Source organism: Brassica rapa, chromosome A07 (assembly GCF_000309985.2).
Source record: "Brassica rapa cultivar Chiifu-401-42 chromosome A07, CAAS_Brap_v3.01, whole genome shotgun sequence".
Taxonomy (NCBI): Eukaryota; Viridiplantae; Streptophyta; class Magnoliopsida; order Brassicales; family Brassicaceae; genus Brassica; species Brassica rapa.
In genome coordinates, this window is record NC_024801.2 from 22,398,765 (window position 1) to 22,414,803 (window position 16,039).

The following is a 16,039-nucleotide window of genomic DNA, read 5'->3' on the forward strand; positions in this document are numbered from 1 at the left end:
TTAGGCTTTTAGTAGTAACACTCGGTAATTAGATTAGAAACTTCGTTTTGCCCAAAAAACAAAACAAAAAAAAAAAGATTAGAAACTTCGCCAAAACGCAGCGTTTCGGTGCAGATGCAACGTTGAACTTCCATAACCACCAGTTACTGAAAATTTTCGTGATTATAATTGCTCGGTCCTGATTTTATTTGTGTCTTGACGACAAGTGTGAGAAGCATCCACTCGACGGAGAAGAGAGGAGAGGAGAGGCATGGAGACTGCGATATGTGGGAGATTAGCTCTCGCACCAACCACTCTCTTCAATTCTATCTCAGGTGCTTCCTTGTCAACATCACCCTTGTGTTGTATCATCATCATCATCGGATTATTTTTTTCTCTGTTGAGTGAAAGTTTGAAACTTTATTAGCTTAATTGAAGCTATTTGAATTGAATATTTCTGTGCTAACAAAAAAAAAAATCAGAAGAAAGGGTTCTTATTGATGATGTTTATGAAATTTATAAGTGTTTGTTGGAAGTGAACCTGATTGGTTCTGAAGATCTTACAAAACATACGTTGATGTTTATGAAAATGTATTTTTTTATAAAAAGATTCAGACTTTTTTTTTTTTTTTTTTTACATTTCTGGCTTTTGTAGTTTGTGTTTGGTTTCAGCTATATGAAGTGAATCAGTTTGTGTCTCTTACTTGATGATGTGTGCAGGGGACAAACATTCTGTCTCAAAAGGACCATGCGTTAATAATCGTGGAGTTCTCATTACCATGTCTACGTCCGTAGTGGGTAAAGGAGGTGGTGTCTTGGACAAACCAATTATAGAGAAAACTACTCCTGGTCGTGAATCCGAGTTTGATTTGAGGTATACATTTGCCTACAAGATCATCTCCAAACTGCCAAAGCTCATTGTGTGATTTTTACAATTGCTGTGGTTGTTCAGGAAATCAAAGAAGATGGCTCCACCATACAGGGTGATACTACACAACGACAACTTCAACAAGAGGGAGTATGTGGTTCAGGTGTTGATGAAGGTCATACCAGGCATGACTGTTGACAACGCAGTTAACATTATGCAAGAAGCTCACATCAACGGTATGGCAGTTGTGATCGTCTGTGCTCAGGCCGATGCAGAGCAGCACTGTATGCAGCTCCGCGGTAACGGCCTTCTCAGTTCTGTTGAACCTGATGGTGGAGGCTGCTGAAAAAAAAAATACTAGTTTAAAATTTCGTATAGATTTTCACGCCTCCCAGGACACTCTATTTAGTAAAGAAAATGTTTCCTTTAATGTTGTATATAAATATCAGAAATTTGGTACAAGACTGTTACTGTATGCAGTGAACTTTTTTGCCTTTATAGATCTTTTGTTGTGTTGAACCTTTGAAGAGTCTTTTCATATGGTACTTGAGAATGCAAATAACATATCTTTCTTGACGTAGTAGCTAAAGTGGAAGCAAATGATGCAGAAAGAAAGCTCCTTGGCTCTTGTCACCCCATTCCACCAAAGAAGTTAATCGAATACGCCTGCAGAAGCCAGGGAAAAACATGTAACTAATCACAAAAAGTTACCTTCAAGAGACATTCTGCGGAAACATTATGCTACCTTGAGAAAAATGGGAGAGAAGGATGCAGTGAGGAATGGTCTTCTCTGCTTTTTCTCCCCAACATCAAACTAGTTACAATCCTATGAACAGCCATGAACCTCTTTAAGATTTAGATTCATACCTTACTGATGTCTTTGTTCTTTCGATCATTAGACTTCAAATCAGAATCCTATTAAACAACAAACTAGTTTCAATCCAAGCATTTGTTTCTTTGAACGTGAAAAAGGCTTCAGACATTCGGTTTAACAAAACTGGGTCGTTACATAAGCCCTGTCATGACCCAAAGGAAAGCATAGCTCTCCTCCTGTAGACTTTTTTTTTTTTTTTTTTGAACTCCTGTAGACTTTTAAATCATCTTTTATCAGTTTAGTGAACGTTATAATCCAGAATCATTTATCTTTTTTATTTCACTTTTTTCCTAAGCTAAAACTGAGAAAAATAAAAAAAACATAAGCTAGCAAGATCTATATATACATTCATACAACGTAAGATACAATCATGAAACTCTTCAGCGGTTCATGCCTGGTACAACTATAGGAGGAGTTACTTTCTCTCGGCTCCATTTCTCTACATTCGAAAGCCAACCTGAAACAGTCACAAGAAAACATATTTAGTGATTTCTTGTAGAAAACGTTAGATATTTTTTCTTTTCTAAAGACAATAAGATTGCATACTGATGGAAGGATCGGCCCCACGGTTCTTGAGCTCTCTAGATTCTTGGCAGATAGCACAAGAAGTGCAAAAAAGATGAACCCAAAAGTCACCGCATGGTTCCTCAGGCAATGCGAAATGTTCCCTAAGCCTTGACCTGTTTGGAAATGCGTAAAGCCAGCAGCAACCCACAAACCCTAACGCTAGATGGATCAAACCTGCGTCCATACAAGCTGCACCCCCAAAACCCAAATTTTAGTTTTTTTTTTTGTATAACAAATCAATGTTAAAATGAGATTTATACGTCTTTCTTACGTATGGTTCCTCTGTTTACGATCTCGGTGTTCTGAGCGAAGGAGATGCATGGCATTATAGCTGTCTGAACACCTTTTCAAGAATTCATTTTTGGGACAAGAAAGATTAAAGATTAGTCAAAGATGAAGAGATTAGTTTTTTTTTTTAACAGAAAAGAATATGATTAAGAAGGGAACGTACAAATGTGACCATCTAGGTGACAATCACAGAGACCGGTGGTCCATAGTCCCTGAGGAAGTTCTCTACCGTACGGTTGATCCCGGAACGACGCTCCTTCTGCCTTGAACACCGGCCCATCCCCGTACATTTTGCAATAAATTTCAGTGATTAATAATATATAATAATTCTCAAATCAATTGTACTAACAAATAATTATTTGTCACTTTCTTTTGATTTTCCCTAACGTTTGTTCGTCAGATGGATAGGTTTTACAAGTTTTGTTAGAGAACTTGAAAGACTAAATTTTGTTATTTTTTTTCCGGTGAGAAAAATTAGAAAACGAACGGGGGGAATTATGTAAATATATATGTCTTTTGCAATCGGAGCTGGACATAGGTACCAAAACGCTTCAACAACAAAGAAGATAAACGTCAAGTTTTGTTGGTGGAACATTTATAAAACGATAATATCAAAAGGGATAATAAAGTTTTTAATCTAATCAATAAAAATAACGATTTTATCTTATTTTAAAAAAAGCTTTCAAATAACGGTTTTATCTAAATATAGGAATACCGTAGTGTAATATGAAAGCAGTTATCATACAAAAGATGTTAGATACATTTATCCACATTATTATATGCATTATATAATTCGTGAAGTATTTATTGGTTGACAAGAAAGACGCTAAATATTACTCTTTCCGTTTTATATTAAGTGTCGTTGTAAAGAATTTTTTCGTTACAAAATAAGTGTCATTTTCGATTTTAATGCAAAATTTATTAATTTTATTTAACAATTTATTTTTCTATTGGTTGAAATATGATTAGGTGTATACGTAATTATGTTTTGATATATAAAGTATACAAAATTAATTATTTTCTTAATTTGTGTGCACAAACCCAAAGTGACACTTAAAATGAAACAGAAGGAGTAAGATTTCCATGATATATATATTAAATCTCGTCTATTTGTAAAGCGTCTTCTAATTTTATGAGAAATTTTCTTCTTAATTTTTTTCAGTTGTCCCATAAAACAATAAAAAATAAATAATTCGCTACTGGTTTATTAAAGAAATTGACTATAAAAACTATAGAATTAATAATTCTACAATATAAAGTTTGAGTTCCAAATCCCAGATAAATTGGATTATGCAGAATATTAGAAAAATGAAATTTACAAAATATTTTTATCATAAAGCAAAAGTACCATTAAAATTGTTTTCATAGAACAACTCAAATTAATACCGTCGTGCGTGAATACTCATAAAACAAATATAATTTTCGCTTACATAATGTTTTCGTAGGTTTTAATATCATAATTAACTAGCGCTTAAAAATTAAATTTGCTGAATAATTCCCACATAATTTGCTACTTAAAGGTATAAATATATCTCCTGTGTAAGTTACAAAAATTTAATACCCAGCCTATTTTTCAACTTTTGAATGATTTTTTATAGAAGAATCTGGCAACACACATTGAAATGGTCAACGTTTGTGTCTTAGAAATTGATTATGCCGGTTTTCCAAAAGTCATAGGTAATGATAATTGTGATTTGTATGAACAAAAATAGCAGCAAAAGGGAGAAAAGAAGGTGAACAAAAAAAAGAGAGAAATGAAGAAAAATGAGATTGCCTATCAAAACCAACCATGAACTAGGGTTTTGTCCAAGTCTGTCCCCCACTATACAATTGTCTGCAAAATTTCTAAAGACATTATTTTAGACTTTTAGTTATTATTATTTTGGGAAAGACATAATGTTTCAAAACAAAGAAAAACAACTTAAAAGTATTTTACTAAATATATTTTCTCAGTTTCCGATCCGAAAGAAAGATTTTTAGCATTTTTCATATTAAAAAAATATTTTATATAATATAAGACATTTGTTATACATCTAAGAAATATTAATCGAGAATAGTTGAATTGATTAAATATTATTAATTAATAGTTATCAGAAATTATATAGTAAAAATAGTTTATGTAATGTTTTTTTGTCAACGAAAGTACATGTAGTTAATTATGAATAAATTTTTAATATGTATGAAAATTTTAGAATTTTTTTATTTCTGGAACGAGAAGAGTATATCTCAGTATTGAAAACTATCAAAAATATTTGAAGTGAAATATTTTAAATATGCTCACTTAATTATTCTTAATTTGTGAGATATTACGGTGAGAACTTAAAGATGCTTTTATAACTTTGTTTTTAAAATTTGGCATGACGTCAATTAATATTCCCGCTTTCCCTAACTCGCAATAAAAAATTGTTTGTCCAAATTCATTAATCCACAACACGCACGCTGGGCACGTTTGAAACTCTATTTAAACTATTTTTCTTAATAATCGAAACCGAAACTCATATTAATCCTAAAACAGACACCTGCTTTGAACATTATAGTATTTATTTAAGTTACAAACATATAAAAGCCAGCATTGAAAAGAAAGCAAAAGGGTTATACAAACACAACTAATTTAAAGGGGATCATAGTGGTGAATGAAAGAGTCGATGTGGCACAACATCTCATCAGTTGTGGTCTGAGCAAGCTGAGACTTACCCAGAATGTGAAACGCGTGACCAACGCCTGTATACACCACGCGCTTGATCACTTCCTCGTTACCATCGCACATCTCCATCTCTCTATCCATCAGCACATCCATCTCCGCCACGCACACCAGCGTCCTCGTCACCATCTTCTTCACCGGTTTACAATACGGATGCTCCCTGTTTTCGCCACGTGGCAAAGCCAGCCTCCACCACGCGTCGGACGCCGCCAGTGTAAGTATGGAGCTCTTAGTATTGTTCTCCACGCGCCTCTCACTCTCCGTACGCGCCTCCCCGCCGAAGAAAGGCTGAATCAGGATGGTTCCTTCTATCCTCAATGGCTTTAGATCATCCGCATCTGTTGCTAATCTTGCGGCGACATGGTGAGCTATGTTTCCACCGGCGCTGTCTCCGACCAAGAATATTCTGCTCAAGTCACATAGCTTGGCCCACAAGCTATTGCTTCTTTTCTTGAGCCAATGAATGACATTGACGCCATCTTCGTATGCTGCCGGGAGAGGGTTCTCAGGGGCTAAACGGTAATTTACAGACATGACCATGCAACGTGAGCTAGCGGACAATCTGGCCAAGAACTCGTGGTAACACGACCAAGAAGCCGAGCCGACGCAGAAACCTCCACCGTGGAAGTAGACTAGCAAAGGAAGCTTAGAGTTGGTATCCATCGGGACATAGAGACGTGCCCATACGTTGGTCAACTTGTCTATGTAAACATCGGAGCAAGCTACACCGAGCTCCAGGGGTAGTGAGGGACCCACACACGGCACGAGTTCGGATCGTTCCACGTGGCCGTCTTTGTAAACTTTAATCAGGCCTTCCACTTCGTCTACGACCGGTCCATGAATGTTTGTGTTATAAGGGTTAATGGTCATCACATGGGTCAATGTGGTTGCTCCCATTTTCTCTGATTTTAGGTGTTTTCTGCTGATTTATGACACAAAGGAGATTTTAATAGATGGTTGTAAGAGAGATATGGATCTTTTATTAAAAAAATTGGAGATTGATGTGTTTGGGAGGTTTCTTACATAGAAGGAGGATATATATAATGGAGGGTGATGGAGACGGGTGAGGTTGGAAATATTTCCACTTTACTTGTTCCATTAAGATAATAACAATAATTGAAACCAAACTTGTTATTGTTATGAATGAATGTATTATGCGAATCAACTTGAAGAAACCAAAAAAAAATCTTAAGAACAAAATGAATTGAAGGGAATACCCATTTTGGGTTTATCTATTGATTATGTTAATTAATAAATTTACAATTTCTTAGATCCAATCCGTATTTATAATAGCCTCAAAATTTTGATTACCTATCTCTTTTAGATACTGAAATTAATGTCTAGGAGCAGATATACCACGTGGTTTTTCTGAATATGATAATCTGACCGTTAAACAACCAAAAATACAATAACTTGCTAATTGGAGGAATTGATCTTCTATTGAGAATTAGTCGTACCTATATAAAAATGAATTATCTCTGCTTTTTTCATTTTAAACTAAATTCAGAATCGTCACTGCTGATATAATAGAAACGTGTGAATAGACTTAAAAGGGTTGTTCTTATCCAATGGGTGTGGGAGGGCAATGTTCAACTTCAACGTGACTATTTCTTTGTAGGCTAGTCGATGGACTATAGTGATATGTTTTTTAATTCCGTTTAACAAATGTGTTGTAGTTTCTATATAACAATAATTGGAAATATGAAAAGGTGGTACGTGGACATCAAATACTGTGGTGGTGGGGAATAGTCTTCCATCTTTCAACGGCATAGAGTCAGAAGAAGTATGGGATTGGTTGAATGGTTTTGTCAAAATGCACTTAGAAAAAGATACATTGTCCACTCTTGTTCTTCATTGTTCATGCACCAATCTTTTCATTTAAAAATTAATTTATTAAGTACGTGAGAAAACATTTCAACATGGTGTGTATATAATTATGATAGTTTCAGTCGCTCAGCTAGCATTTTTTTGTATATATTGGGTGTCAAATCTCTATGCTGAAATTAGTGGCATAGAGATTAAACGAGAGATTTGTCCCCCAAAAAAAATGACTAAACGAGAGATTTCTTCTTGATGTAACTATAAGCAAAATATGGTATAAAAACAAGTTAACAATGTTGTTTGTTAAAACTATTACGAAAAGTTGATTTAAGTATGGGTCGTGAAAGTTGATTGGTGAAGTTTGTGTTAGCCAATAAAAGAACGGGCAAGTACGCGGAGAGCTTAAGTGGGATATATAATGTAGTACTAGATTTTGACCCGCGCTTGGAAAGCGCGGGTTGTTTTTGTAAGTAAATATATTGTAAACGAATTTCTATATAAGATAGTGTATAAGTTTGAGCACATTTATCCAAAACCACGGACCAAACCGTACCAAGCTGAAAAACCAAAATTGAATTGAATTGCATAAATAATATAGCAAATCATAAATCTATGACCGAAAAATTGAAACCGAACCGAGAACCAAATGAGTACCTGAATTTTTAAATAAAAATTATATATTTAAAAATATTAATTACATTCAATTTTTAAATAAACACATATCCTAAAAATACTATTTATAAACCGGATAACACGAAAACTTGAATTACCCGAATATTTTTATTTGGTTGATAAATAATTTAGTTAACCAAAAGTATAATTTATGTATATAATTATTTATTTCAAATATATATAACTATGTTTAATATAACACATAGTATCAAAATAATATTATGTTTTAAAATAAGTAGATTTTGTTCTAAAACACAATTCTACTGCTAACATGTTTTAAAGTATCGATATAGTGTTAATAAATAAGAAAGTGTTTTCAAAGTTTTAGAAGTTATCACTAACCGATTTATAATTGGTTAGACTAAATATCTAACAGAACCGAAGATAAATAGTCATTTTCTAAAAATATAGCAGATGGAAAGATTGAACCGGTTTTATGTAGACCATAATCATATCTATGGATTTTTATAGGAACTGGTTTGGTATTAAAATAATACAACCAACTTGGAATATTAAATTGTGACAAACATCGTTTAGTTTGTGAATGATAATGTTGAAGTGTTCATATATATAACATGGTTAATGAAATCAGTTTAGTTAATAAGGTTAGTATAAAATAATGGTTCATTTCTGTAAAAAATGTATTTTTTACAATGGATATTATATTTTGTTTATAGTCTTCGAAGGTATTATCTATTAAATAAATCACAAGTAACCATATACTATATAAATATAGGATGTACATTATTTAATATTAGCTCAAAATATTTACGATGGAATAATGCGTATATAGTAAACATATAAGTAGATAATTAGGTTAGTACCATTTTTTATGACTAATTTGCTTTTAATGAAGAATAATTAAGTTAGTAGTATGAAAAATAATAGAAATTCTAGTTAAATGAAATGGTCCAACTATGACTTGTTTTAAGTAGATTTTTTATGACTCCTTCCCTTTTAATAGTATTGATATTATAAGAAGTTGATAGTGTTGACAAAAGTGGGACAAACCCCATTTCCATGTTTGGGAATTTTGATTTCTTGGCACCTTTATAATATATGCTTTACTTCTGGTGTGCTCCATATACACCCACACTACACAAATACAATTTATTACACCAAAGTTTCAAGCAATAATTTGTTACATACCATAGTGGTTGATTATGAAACTCAGTTATCAGTCTACATTGGTAGGAATCAAATACTTCAAAATAAAATTTTGCAAATACAAATTTCACCGAAATGACAATCTATTTCGTACCTGGCCTTACAATTACCAAACTTCAAAATGTTCATCCATAAGTAAAAAATATGGATATTTAAATTACAATGTACATTGTGGTTGGTGTTAAAAAAATGTACATTGTGTTTTTTTATAAGAATATTGAGATTTTATAGTCCTTAAACTTCATATATTTGAAATCCTTTAACAAAGAAAAAACTGCATATATTTGAGAAATGAATCTTCAATCTAACTTGGTTTGAATTGAAGTTAGGTTTGTTGTCAGTGTTTATGTATTTTAGAAAGAAAAAAAAAATCACATGTTGGCCTCTTTTGCTTTTTTAAGAGATTCCTTTGAGAAGCGAATAATAAGGAACCTACACAACATGGACACACACGCAGAGAATATTAACTAATCCAATCAATACTCAACACACAATATGACTATGAGTGTCAATTATGAAAGAGTACAAATCACGTCACAATAACCAAATAAATAACATCGTTTATACTTATTCATGTAAGTGTCTTAAATCTCTGTGCAATAATAAATGAACCCACATTCATTGTAAGACTATGTACAATAATTTTAAAATTCAACATCTTCCATTTTGGTTGTGACTGATAAAAGTTAGAAGAAAATGGAGTCAATAAATAAGTGGAACTAAGCTGGAAATAAAACATGTGGTATGAAGAGAGGGAAAAAGAAAACCATAATAAATTCTCTTGTAAAACTTTTAGTTTAAAAATTAAAGTATATTATTCTCTTTTTATACAGTAAATAGCTGAAATGGTGTAAAACATTTTTCACCTGATTGATAAATGTGTAGCTGAAACTAGAGTAAATTTAATTTTAGAGTAATATTTATTCTATTAGTGCAATACAATCAAACTCTTCATTTTTTAACATTCCACATTATATTTTTTTTTACCTCATCATTTAACACACATTCAACTTATACACATTACAATGGTTTTGTTTAATAAAATTCAGACTAATAATTATTTTTTCTATATGCAAGTTAAATAAATATAATCTCTATTTATAGAAAAATTTAAATGATAAAGTTTCGTATAAGATATAAAAGTAAAATATTTAATTGTAATGTGAATGTTGATTTTAAATAATAAAAAAGATATAAAAATATCAAAAATCTTTAGAAAATAATACGTGTTGAAGCTGTCTATACTCTCGAAAAAGAGTGCACGGCTCGTAGCAAAAGTGGACGCATTGAAATATATTCCGACAAAGAGAAGATTTTGTCTTTCAACCAAAAATCGGTCCAAACATTTTCATCTTCATGGGCTTTAACAGAGTTTTGTTAACTCTAAAACAAAATACTGAGCCAAGTCAACAAAGCCCATATAATGTCATATCAATAGTCAACTACTTTGGAGTTCCAGTGCAACCATATCTTTCTTCCTTATCCATTCCAATAAAATCTCTATTGATCTCTCAAGAAACAAGAAAAAAAAAATGATGTCATCAATGGCACTCCACTCATCTGCTTCCCTCTGCTCTTCTTTCATCTCTCAACATCCAAAACTCTCCATCAAAGCTTCTCCATTGTTCCATAACCAAGCCACAAAACCCATCTCTCTAAACCGGAAGATTGTGGCTCTTGCAGCTCCAGAGACACTCACTTCCGAACCAGTCACCGACACTCCACAACCAAAACAGGTAAACAACAACAACAACACACACTTCTTTTATGTGTTCTGTTTCAAATATGTCTGAGTTGTTCTTGTGTTTTAGGTAGTGAACCAACAAGAGGAGAAAGCAAGAGTGGTTCTCAAGTTTGTGTGGATGGAAAAGAACATAGGATTAGGATTGGACCAGCATGTCCCTGGACATGGCACAATCCCACTAAGTCCTTACTTCTTCTGGCCAAGAAAAGATGCGTGGGAAGAGCTTAAGTCCACTCTTGAAGCTAAGCCATGGATCTCTCAGAAGAAGATGATCATTCTCCTTAACCAAGCCACTGACATCATCAACCTCTGGCAACAAAGTGGCGGCAACTTAACTTCCCAATAATCTTCTTTTCCTTTGTCTATGATATTTTGCTATTGAGAGTTATTTGTTACAATCATATCTAAACAATATCCATCACATTAGACTTTAAAATATTGAAAATGTTTTTATTGCAAAGAAGATAATAAAAGCAAAAAAAAAGAACTAAGCTAAGCGACATTGAGTTGTTGTTTTCCTGGAAGAATGAAACATCCTACGCTTGAAGATTGAGATTTTGCAGAGAAGAGCTTCACCATATGACTTGGAGACTCTCCGGTCACCAGAGTATGTACATGTCAAAGTCACTTTCTTCTCCAACACACTCACCAATATTGAATATGTTTCTGCTTACCGAAAGAAACAGAGAAAACAAGAAACAATCTGTTGTGAGATAAAGAACAAATAGTGGTCTTCATCATCTGGAGAAGTAAAACTATAGTTCTCACCGATCATCCTTGACATTATGTCGGCGATCTTCTCTTGGCAGTCACTACATCTGATGTCTGCTGATAAAACAATCTCCTGAATCTGTTAACAACAGACAAAATCATTACCACAAAACAGAAACCACAGTCAAAGAGAGAAGTGTTCAAAAGAGTAGCTACGAACAAGAGGCATGGATAAGGATGCAACAGAAGCTAGACTGCTTTCACTTGTTATTGAAAGCTTGCTTCTTGGTGATGCTCCAAGCTCTTGCTCAACGATTTCAGACAGAGAAGCCATAACAGTGTCTCCTTGTACCAGGAAATATAAATAGAACAGGAATCAAGAATCCTACAAGTTGTCGCTATCAGGAAAAGGATGAGCTAGCAAATCTTCTTAAGTGGATGACAGAAGAAGCCCATCTTTTCTTTTGCTTCACTCTGTGGAGAAAATCAAGTTTAAAGAGACAAGAGACATGTTAACACACAAGACAGACATATACAAACTATGCTTTGGATCCTTGACTTAATTGTAACATATTTTAGAGTGAGAAAGTCAAGACGTTTTGGCTCTTCCTTTACTTTTCCTCTGCATAGTTTGAAAAAGATGCTTCACTCACAAAAATGCAACCCCACCAAGAACATTCAAGTAGTTCTTTATTTTTCTTTCATTACCCCACTTCGGTATATCCAATCACAGATAAAGCACAAAAAGAGATATTAGGTACAAAGTTAAAAAGGAGTTTAAAATAAAAACTCTTAACCTTTTATCATAACAAGGGGTTTAGTATTATAAGCACTCTTACAGTCTTGCACAGACTGTAAAAAATCTCAAAACTGAATCAATGAACCGTTCTCATAATGGTCCCAGTTTCCACAAAGCATTAGTCGTTACAACTTGTAACCAAAGAGTATTGGTCCCGTTTGGATGATGTACGAGACAAGACACTTATGGGGACATGGACAATGACAGAAGTAATTTACGTACCAATCATGTGTCTTGCAACTTCGAAGAAATCAAAACAAATGCTTCAAAATTCAAATAAACGTGTCATTACCACATGAGCCGCCTCAAATCAGCTCTAAAACCATTCACAGCTAAGACGAGAGTATGTATATTATATGGACACTGAACTGAAGGTTAAAAAAAAAAGATGTTTTATTTGATGATACATATGTTACATGAAAAGAAAGATCAATTCTAAAAATACACTGTTTAGTGTCTAAAACCCTAGTGAGGTAATGTGCTATTATTACCTACTCTCTACTGCATCCAAAAACTTGCTGCCTGTATTGAAGCGCTCTGTCTACTGTTACACATACGTACACAAGACGAATTTCGATGCCATGATGAGCTTAACCTATCCTTCCCCAACAGCAATCTTGTGTCACAATAATCTAAAACCCAAAATTTTCATCAAGCAGATGCACATTAGGTAATATGTACCTCACAAGACAAGACACTCTCCAATCCCCAACCTGATCATCATCTTGACATCAACAGGCCAGCCAAATGCTGCCCAACCGAAGATCCAAACACAGAATCTCCCATGAACTTGCCGTTCTCACATGAGTAACCATCAGTCAAGCTAGGATCATGCGGCCAGAAACTGACTACACGATTGCGCTTCCTTGGGCCAACAACCGAAGAGCTAAACAGAGAGTCTCCCATGGAACTGGTTCTTTTCCGCTTGTTCGACGCTGTCCACTTCAAGTCAGAAACCAAGACGTGTTTTAGAAGATCTGGAACTGGCTTATTGGTTGTAGCTACTGGAAGAGATACGGTTAGTTTAGCTTCATCCTTCAGTGACACAACGCCATCATCAACACCAACTTCACATAGCTTCTCGTCAGGTTTCACCTCAACCTCTTTCTTCTTCATCGAGGTTAGGACAGAACTCACGAGATCTGATCTTGGTTTCATCTGAACCCACTCATCTGCCGACCATTCCAAAGATTGTCTGAGATCACTACGATGGAAGGAAGATATTTTCTCTTCCCCTGGTAGGTAAACTTCAACTCTCTCTTCTGAAACTTTCTCCACCACGATGCCTTCCCACCATCCATCACACCACCACACGTCCACAGGCATACCAACATCGACGGCCCACACATCGCTTTCATTGCTAGGCCTCAGATTTGGACGCACTACTTTCCGTCCTGGGATTCTAAGACCCAGATGATCACTAGCAGCAACACGAGACACCAAAATCCACTCCTCTAGCTTCTTTGATTCATCATCTGCATCCATAATCTCTTGGTACTGGACCTTAACCTTATCCTTATGCTTCTTTACTACCAATGCAACCAACCAACAACCTCTGATGCCACTATCCTGGGAGAGAACTTCAACAACTGAACCCTTTTTAATGAGATGGGACGAACCATCTTCTGCACCTTTACACATAGAAGTATCAGAAGCCTCCAAGTCAACCAGAGAAGCTCCTGCTACTGGGTCAGTGCCAAGTGGCTGGGCACCTTCACCTGTCTTTAGAATGGAAACATTCAAGTATCTAAGCACTTCTTGACTCCAGTAACCTTGTAACTGTGTAATGTCATAAGGCTCTATGCCATCATCTCCGTATAACTTCTGGCAGAAGAAAGGTACGCGCTGCACATGCATTGGCACCTTGAGAAGCTCCTCGTAATGCTGAGGGCTGAGGACAGAAGCCAATCCATCTATGCACTCGATTTTGATGTCTTGAAGGCAATGAGAAAAGAAAATCTCTCTGTCGTTAGCATCGTCGGTCAAAACAATACCGACTTCATCAGCTTTGTGAAACCACCGTACCACGACCATCTTGTTGCCTTTGGAGTCCTCATAAAGGTCTTCCAAATATGCAATGAGTCTCTTGTGTTGCTCCGCTAAAACATACACAAAATCATTCACCTGTAATGAGTTTGTGGAAAAAGGATCAGTTTTTAAAACAGTAAATGACACCAACTGAACTTCAGTAAAAAAAACATTAAAAATGAGGACTCACCGAGACTCTGACACCATTCCGGGAGAAAGATGGATAATGCTTACGCCGTTTTCTGCAAGTCCAGGAAGAACCCATCCAGGAGAAATGTATGGTCGGGTGAATATGCTCCTGAGGCTTACCATTCTGAAAAGAAACAAAAGAGAAACCAATAAATATTCAATTTTCTCACAACTATACCAAAAGAATTGAAAAAAAAAAAACCAGTACCATAAAAGTGTCAATATTGAAATCTCCAGCAGCTTGTTCAGTCACAGTAGTAGCTGGTGCATCTGCTACATGAGGTATCTCCCCTAAGAAATCAAAAGAAAACCACAAACAAAAAAGATCAGCAATATTTCAACAAAATGAAATCTCTAGTTTCAAAACTTGAAAAAAAAACATCAATTCGTGCAGACAAGCTCAGTACCAAAAAAACGGTGAGAGAGCTGATCTGTCTGCAGCAAAATTAATTCATTAATAAGATATAGCTGCAAAAGACGCAACGAAAGAAGATAAGATCTCTCTCCAACACAAAGAATAATGTTTCCACTAACATAGAACAAATAAGTACCTATACAAGACTTTGAATATAAACTCCTAGCAGACAATTATAAGAGCACGACTCCACGACAAGACAAGACTTCTATCACATATCCGACAGAACATGAAATTAAAAAAAAAAAACTCTTTTTGAGCTTCAAGATCTGAACTTTATCTCGTTTCAGGAGAAACCCAATAAAAAATCAACAAAACTTCACACGAAATGGATAGAGAAAAATCACCGGAAACAATGGAATCGAGCCAACCCTTGACGTCTTCCAAAGAGCTAAGCTTCTTCAAAACAGAGCGATTCATTTTCAACGCGTATCTAAAGGACATGCCTTTAGAAGCTCTCCTCAGCCTCCCAACAACAGCCAGATCCGCACATCCGTCTCTCCTCTCTAGGTAATAATGAACCTCCGTCTTCCCTTTCGCGTTCTTCACATTCAGCTCGTTCCACCCGCAATACGACGGCGTTTCAGACGACCACGCCATTATCTCCCCCACACAGACAAGATGAAGAAGAAGAAGAAGGAAGGGCGGAATTTGAATTGGTTATGAAAAAAAAAGCTAGGGTTTTCGATTTGGGGATAAGTTTAAGGGTAGTGATTGGCTCCACGTTGAGTGTTGATTGTTAATTACGTTAGTACCCTCTGAGGTTAGTGTGTAATTACGAGTGGGGCCTTGAGAGGGGTTTACTTACGGGCTTTCTCTTTCATCTGTCACGATAAGGAGGAGGCCCCTCCCGTTTCGATTTTTTTATAACGGTAAAGGACAAAAGACATGTTGTGTGCGATGAAGCGCGTGATTTTCGGATTCTTGTATTTAAAAATAAGGAGGAAGGAGACTCACTCTTTCTAGTTGACAGCTGTGTACACGTCTTTCTAAGTTATTTTTAAAAGATATTTTCAATATTTCTGTTTGCATTTTTGATTTAGAACTTTGTTATTTTTATTTTGATAGAGTTTGGAAGAATAAAAATGATAAGACTTTTAAGATTAAAGATGTGATAAAAATTATCTAACTGGTAATAATTGTAGAAACATTAGGAACGAATTAAAAAATATAAGAATAAAACTCTAAAAATGACTAGGATGTTTATTCTCTATCA

The 16,039-nt window shown here is 35.0% G+C and overlaps 6 protein-coding genes across 8 annotated transcripts; 2 read left to right on the forward strand and 4 right to left on the reverse strand.

Annotated features, from left to right (window-relative positions):
• The first annotated feature begins 61 nt into the window (after positions 1-61).
• On the forward strand, positions 62-1,368 carry LOC103830957 (ATP-dependent Clp protease adapter protein CLPS1, chloroplastic). The gene is made up of 3 exons (XM_009106779.3): positions 62-314; positions 700-853; positions 932-1,368. Exons 1-3 carry the CDS (start codon positions 251-253, stop codon positions 1,191-1,193), a joined length of 480 nt encoding a protein of 159 aa, XP_009105027.1. The 5' UTR covers positions 62-250; the 3' UTR covers positions 1,194-1,368.
• On the reverse strand, positions 1,188-4,791 carry LOC103830958 (protein PLANT CADMIUM RESISTANCE 12). 2 transcript variants are annotated; one of them, XR_004449559.1, is made up of 5 exons: positions 2,740-4,791; positions 2,560-2,631; positions 2,268-2,477; positions 1,593-2,178; positions 1,188-1,513 (listed from the first exon to the last, which is right to left on the reverse strand). XR_004449559.1 is itself a non-coding variant. In XM_009106780.3 (4 exons), the coding sequence occupies exons 1-4, from the start codon at positions 2,864-2,866 to the stop codon at positions 2,102-2,104; spliced, it is 486 nt and encodes a 161-aa protein (XP_009105028.1). In that variant the 5' UTR covers positions 2,867-4,791; the 3' UTR covers positions 1,188-2,101. The 2 variants fall into 2 exon arrangements, 1 of the variants encoding a protein (XP_009105028.1); XM_009106780.3 differs by having other exon boundaries at positions 1,188-2,178.
• A 241-nt stretch (positions 4,792-5,032) lies between these two features.
• On the reverse strand, positions 5,033-6,420 carry LOC103830959 (probable carboxylesterase 6). The gene has a single exon (XM_009106781.3). The coding sequence runs from the start codon at positions 6,172-6,174 to the stop codon at positions 5,188-5,190; it is 987 nt and encodes a 328-aa protein (XP_009105029.1). The 5' UTR covers positions 6,175-6,420; the 3' UTR covers positions 5,033-5,187.
• Positions 6,421-10,386: 3,966 nt separating this feature from the next.
• LOC103830961 (30S ribosomal protein 3-1, chloroplastic) lies at positions 10,387-11,179 on the forward strand. The gene is made up of 2 exons (XM_009106785.3): positions 10,387-10,673; positions 10,749-11,179. Exons 1-2 carry the CDS (start codon positions 10,470-10,472, stop codon positions 11,025-11,027), a joined length of 483 nt encoding a protein of 160 aa, XP_009105033.1. The 5' UTR covers positions 10,387-10,469; the 3' UTR covers positions 11,028-11,179.
• On the reverse strand, positions 11,085-12,327 carry LOC103830960. The gene is made up of 3 exons (XM_009106784.3): positions 11,613-12,327; positions 11,450-11,531; positions 11,085-11,347 (listed from the first exon to the last, which is right to left on the reverse strand). Exons 1-3 carry the CDS (start codon positions 11,724-11,726, stop codon positions 11,169-11,171), a joined length of 375 nt encoding a protein of 124 aa, XP_009105032.1. The 5' UTR covers positions 11,727-12,327; the 3' UTR covers positions 11,085-11,168.
• A 241-nt stretch (positions 12,328-12,568) lies between these two features.
• Positions 12,569-15,760, reverse strand: LOC103830962. Of its 2 annotated transcripts, XM_033275764.1 has the most exons (5): positions 15,171-15,410; positions 14,816-14,876; positions 14,617-14,699; positions 14,410-14,532; positions 12,569-14,315 (listed from the first exon to the last, which is right to left on the reverse strand). In XM_033275764.1, the coding sequence occupies exons 3-5, from the start codon at positions 14,617-14,619 to the stop codon at positions 12,912-12,914; spliced, it is 1,530 nt and encodes a 509-aa protein (XP_033131655.1). In that variant the 5' UTR covers positions 14,620-14,699; positions 14,816-14,876; positions 15,171-15,410; the 3' UTR covers positions 12,569-12,911. The 2 variants fall into 2 exon arrangements, with proteins under 2 accessions (XP_033131655.1, XP_009105034.1); XM_009106786.3 differs by lacking the exon at positions 14,816-14,876 and having other exon boundaries at positions 15,171-15,760.
• Positions 15,761-16,039: the final 279 nt, after the last annotated feature.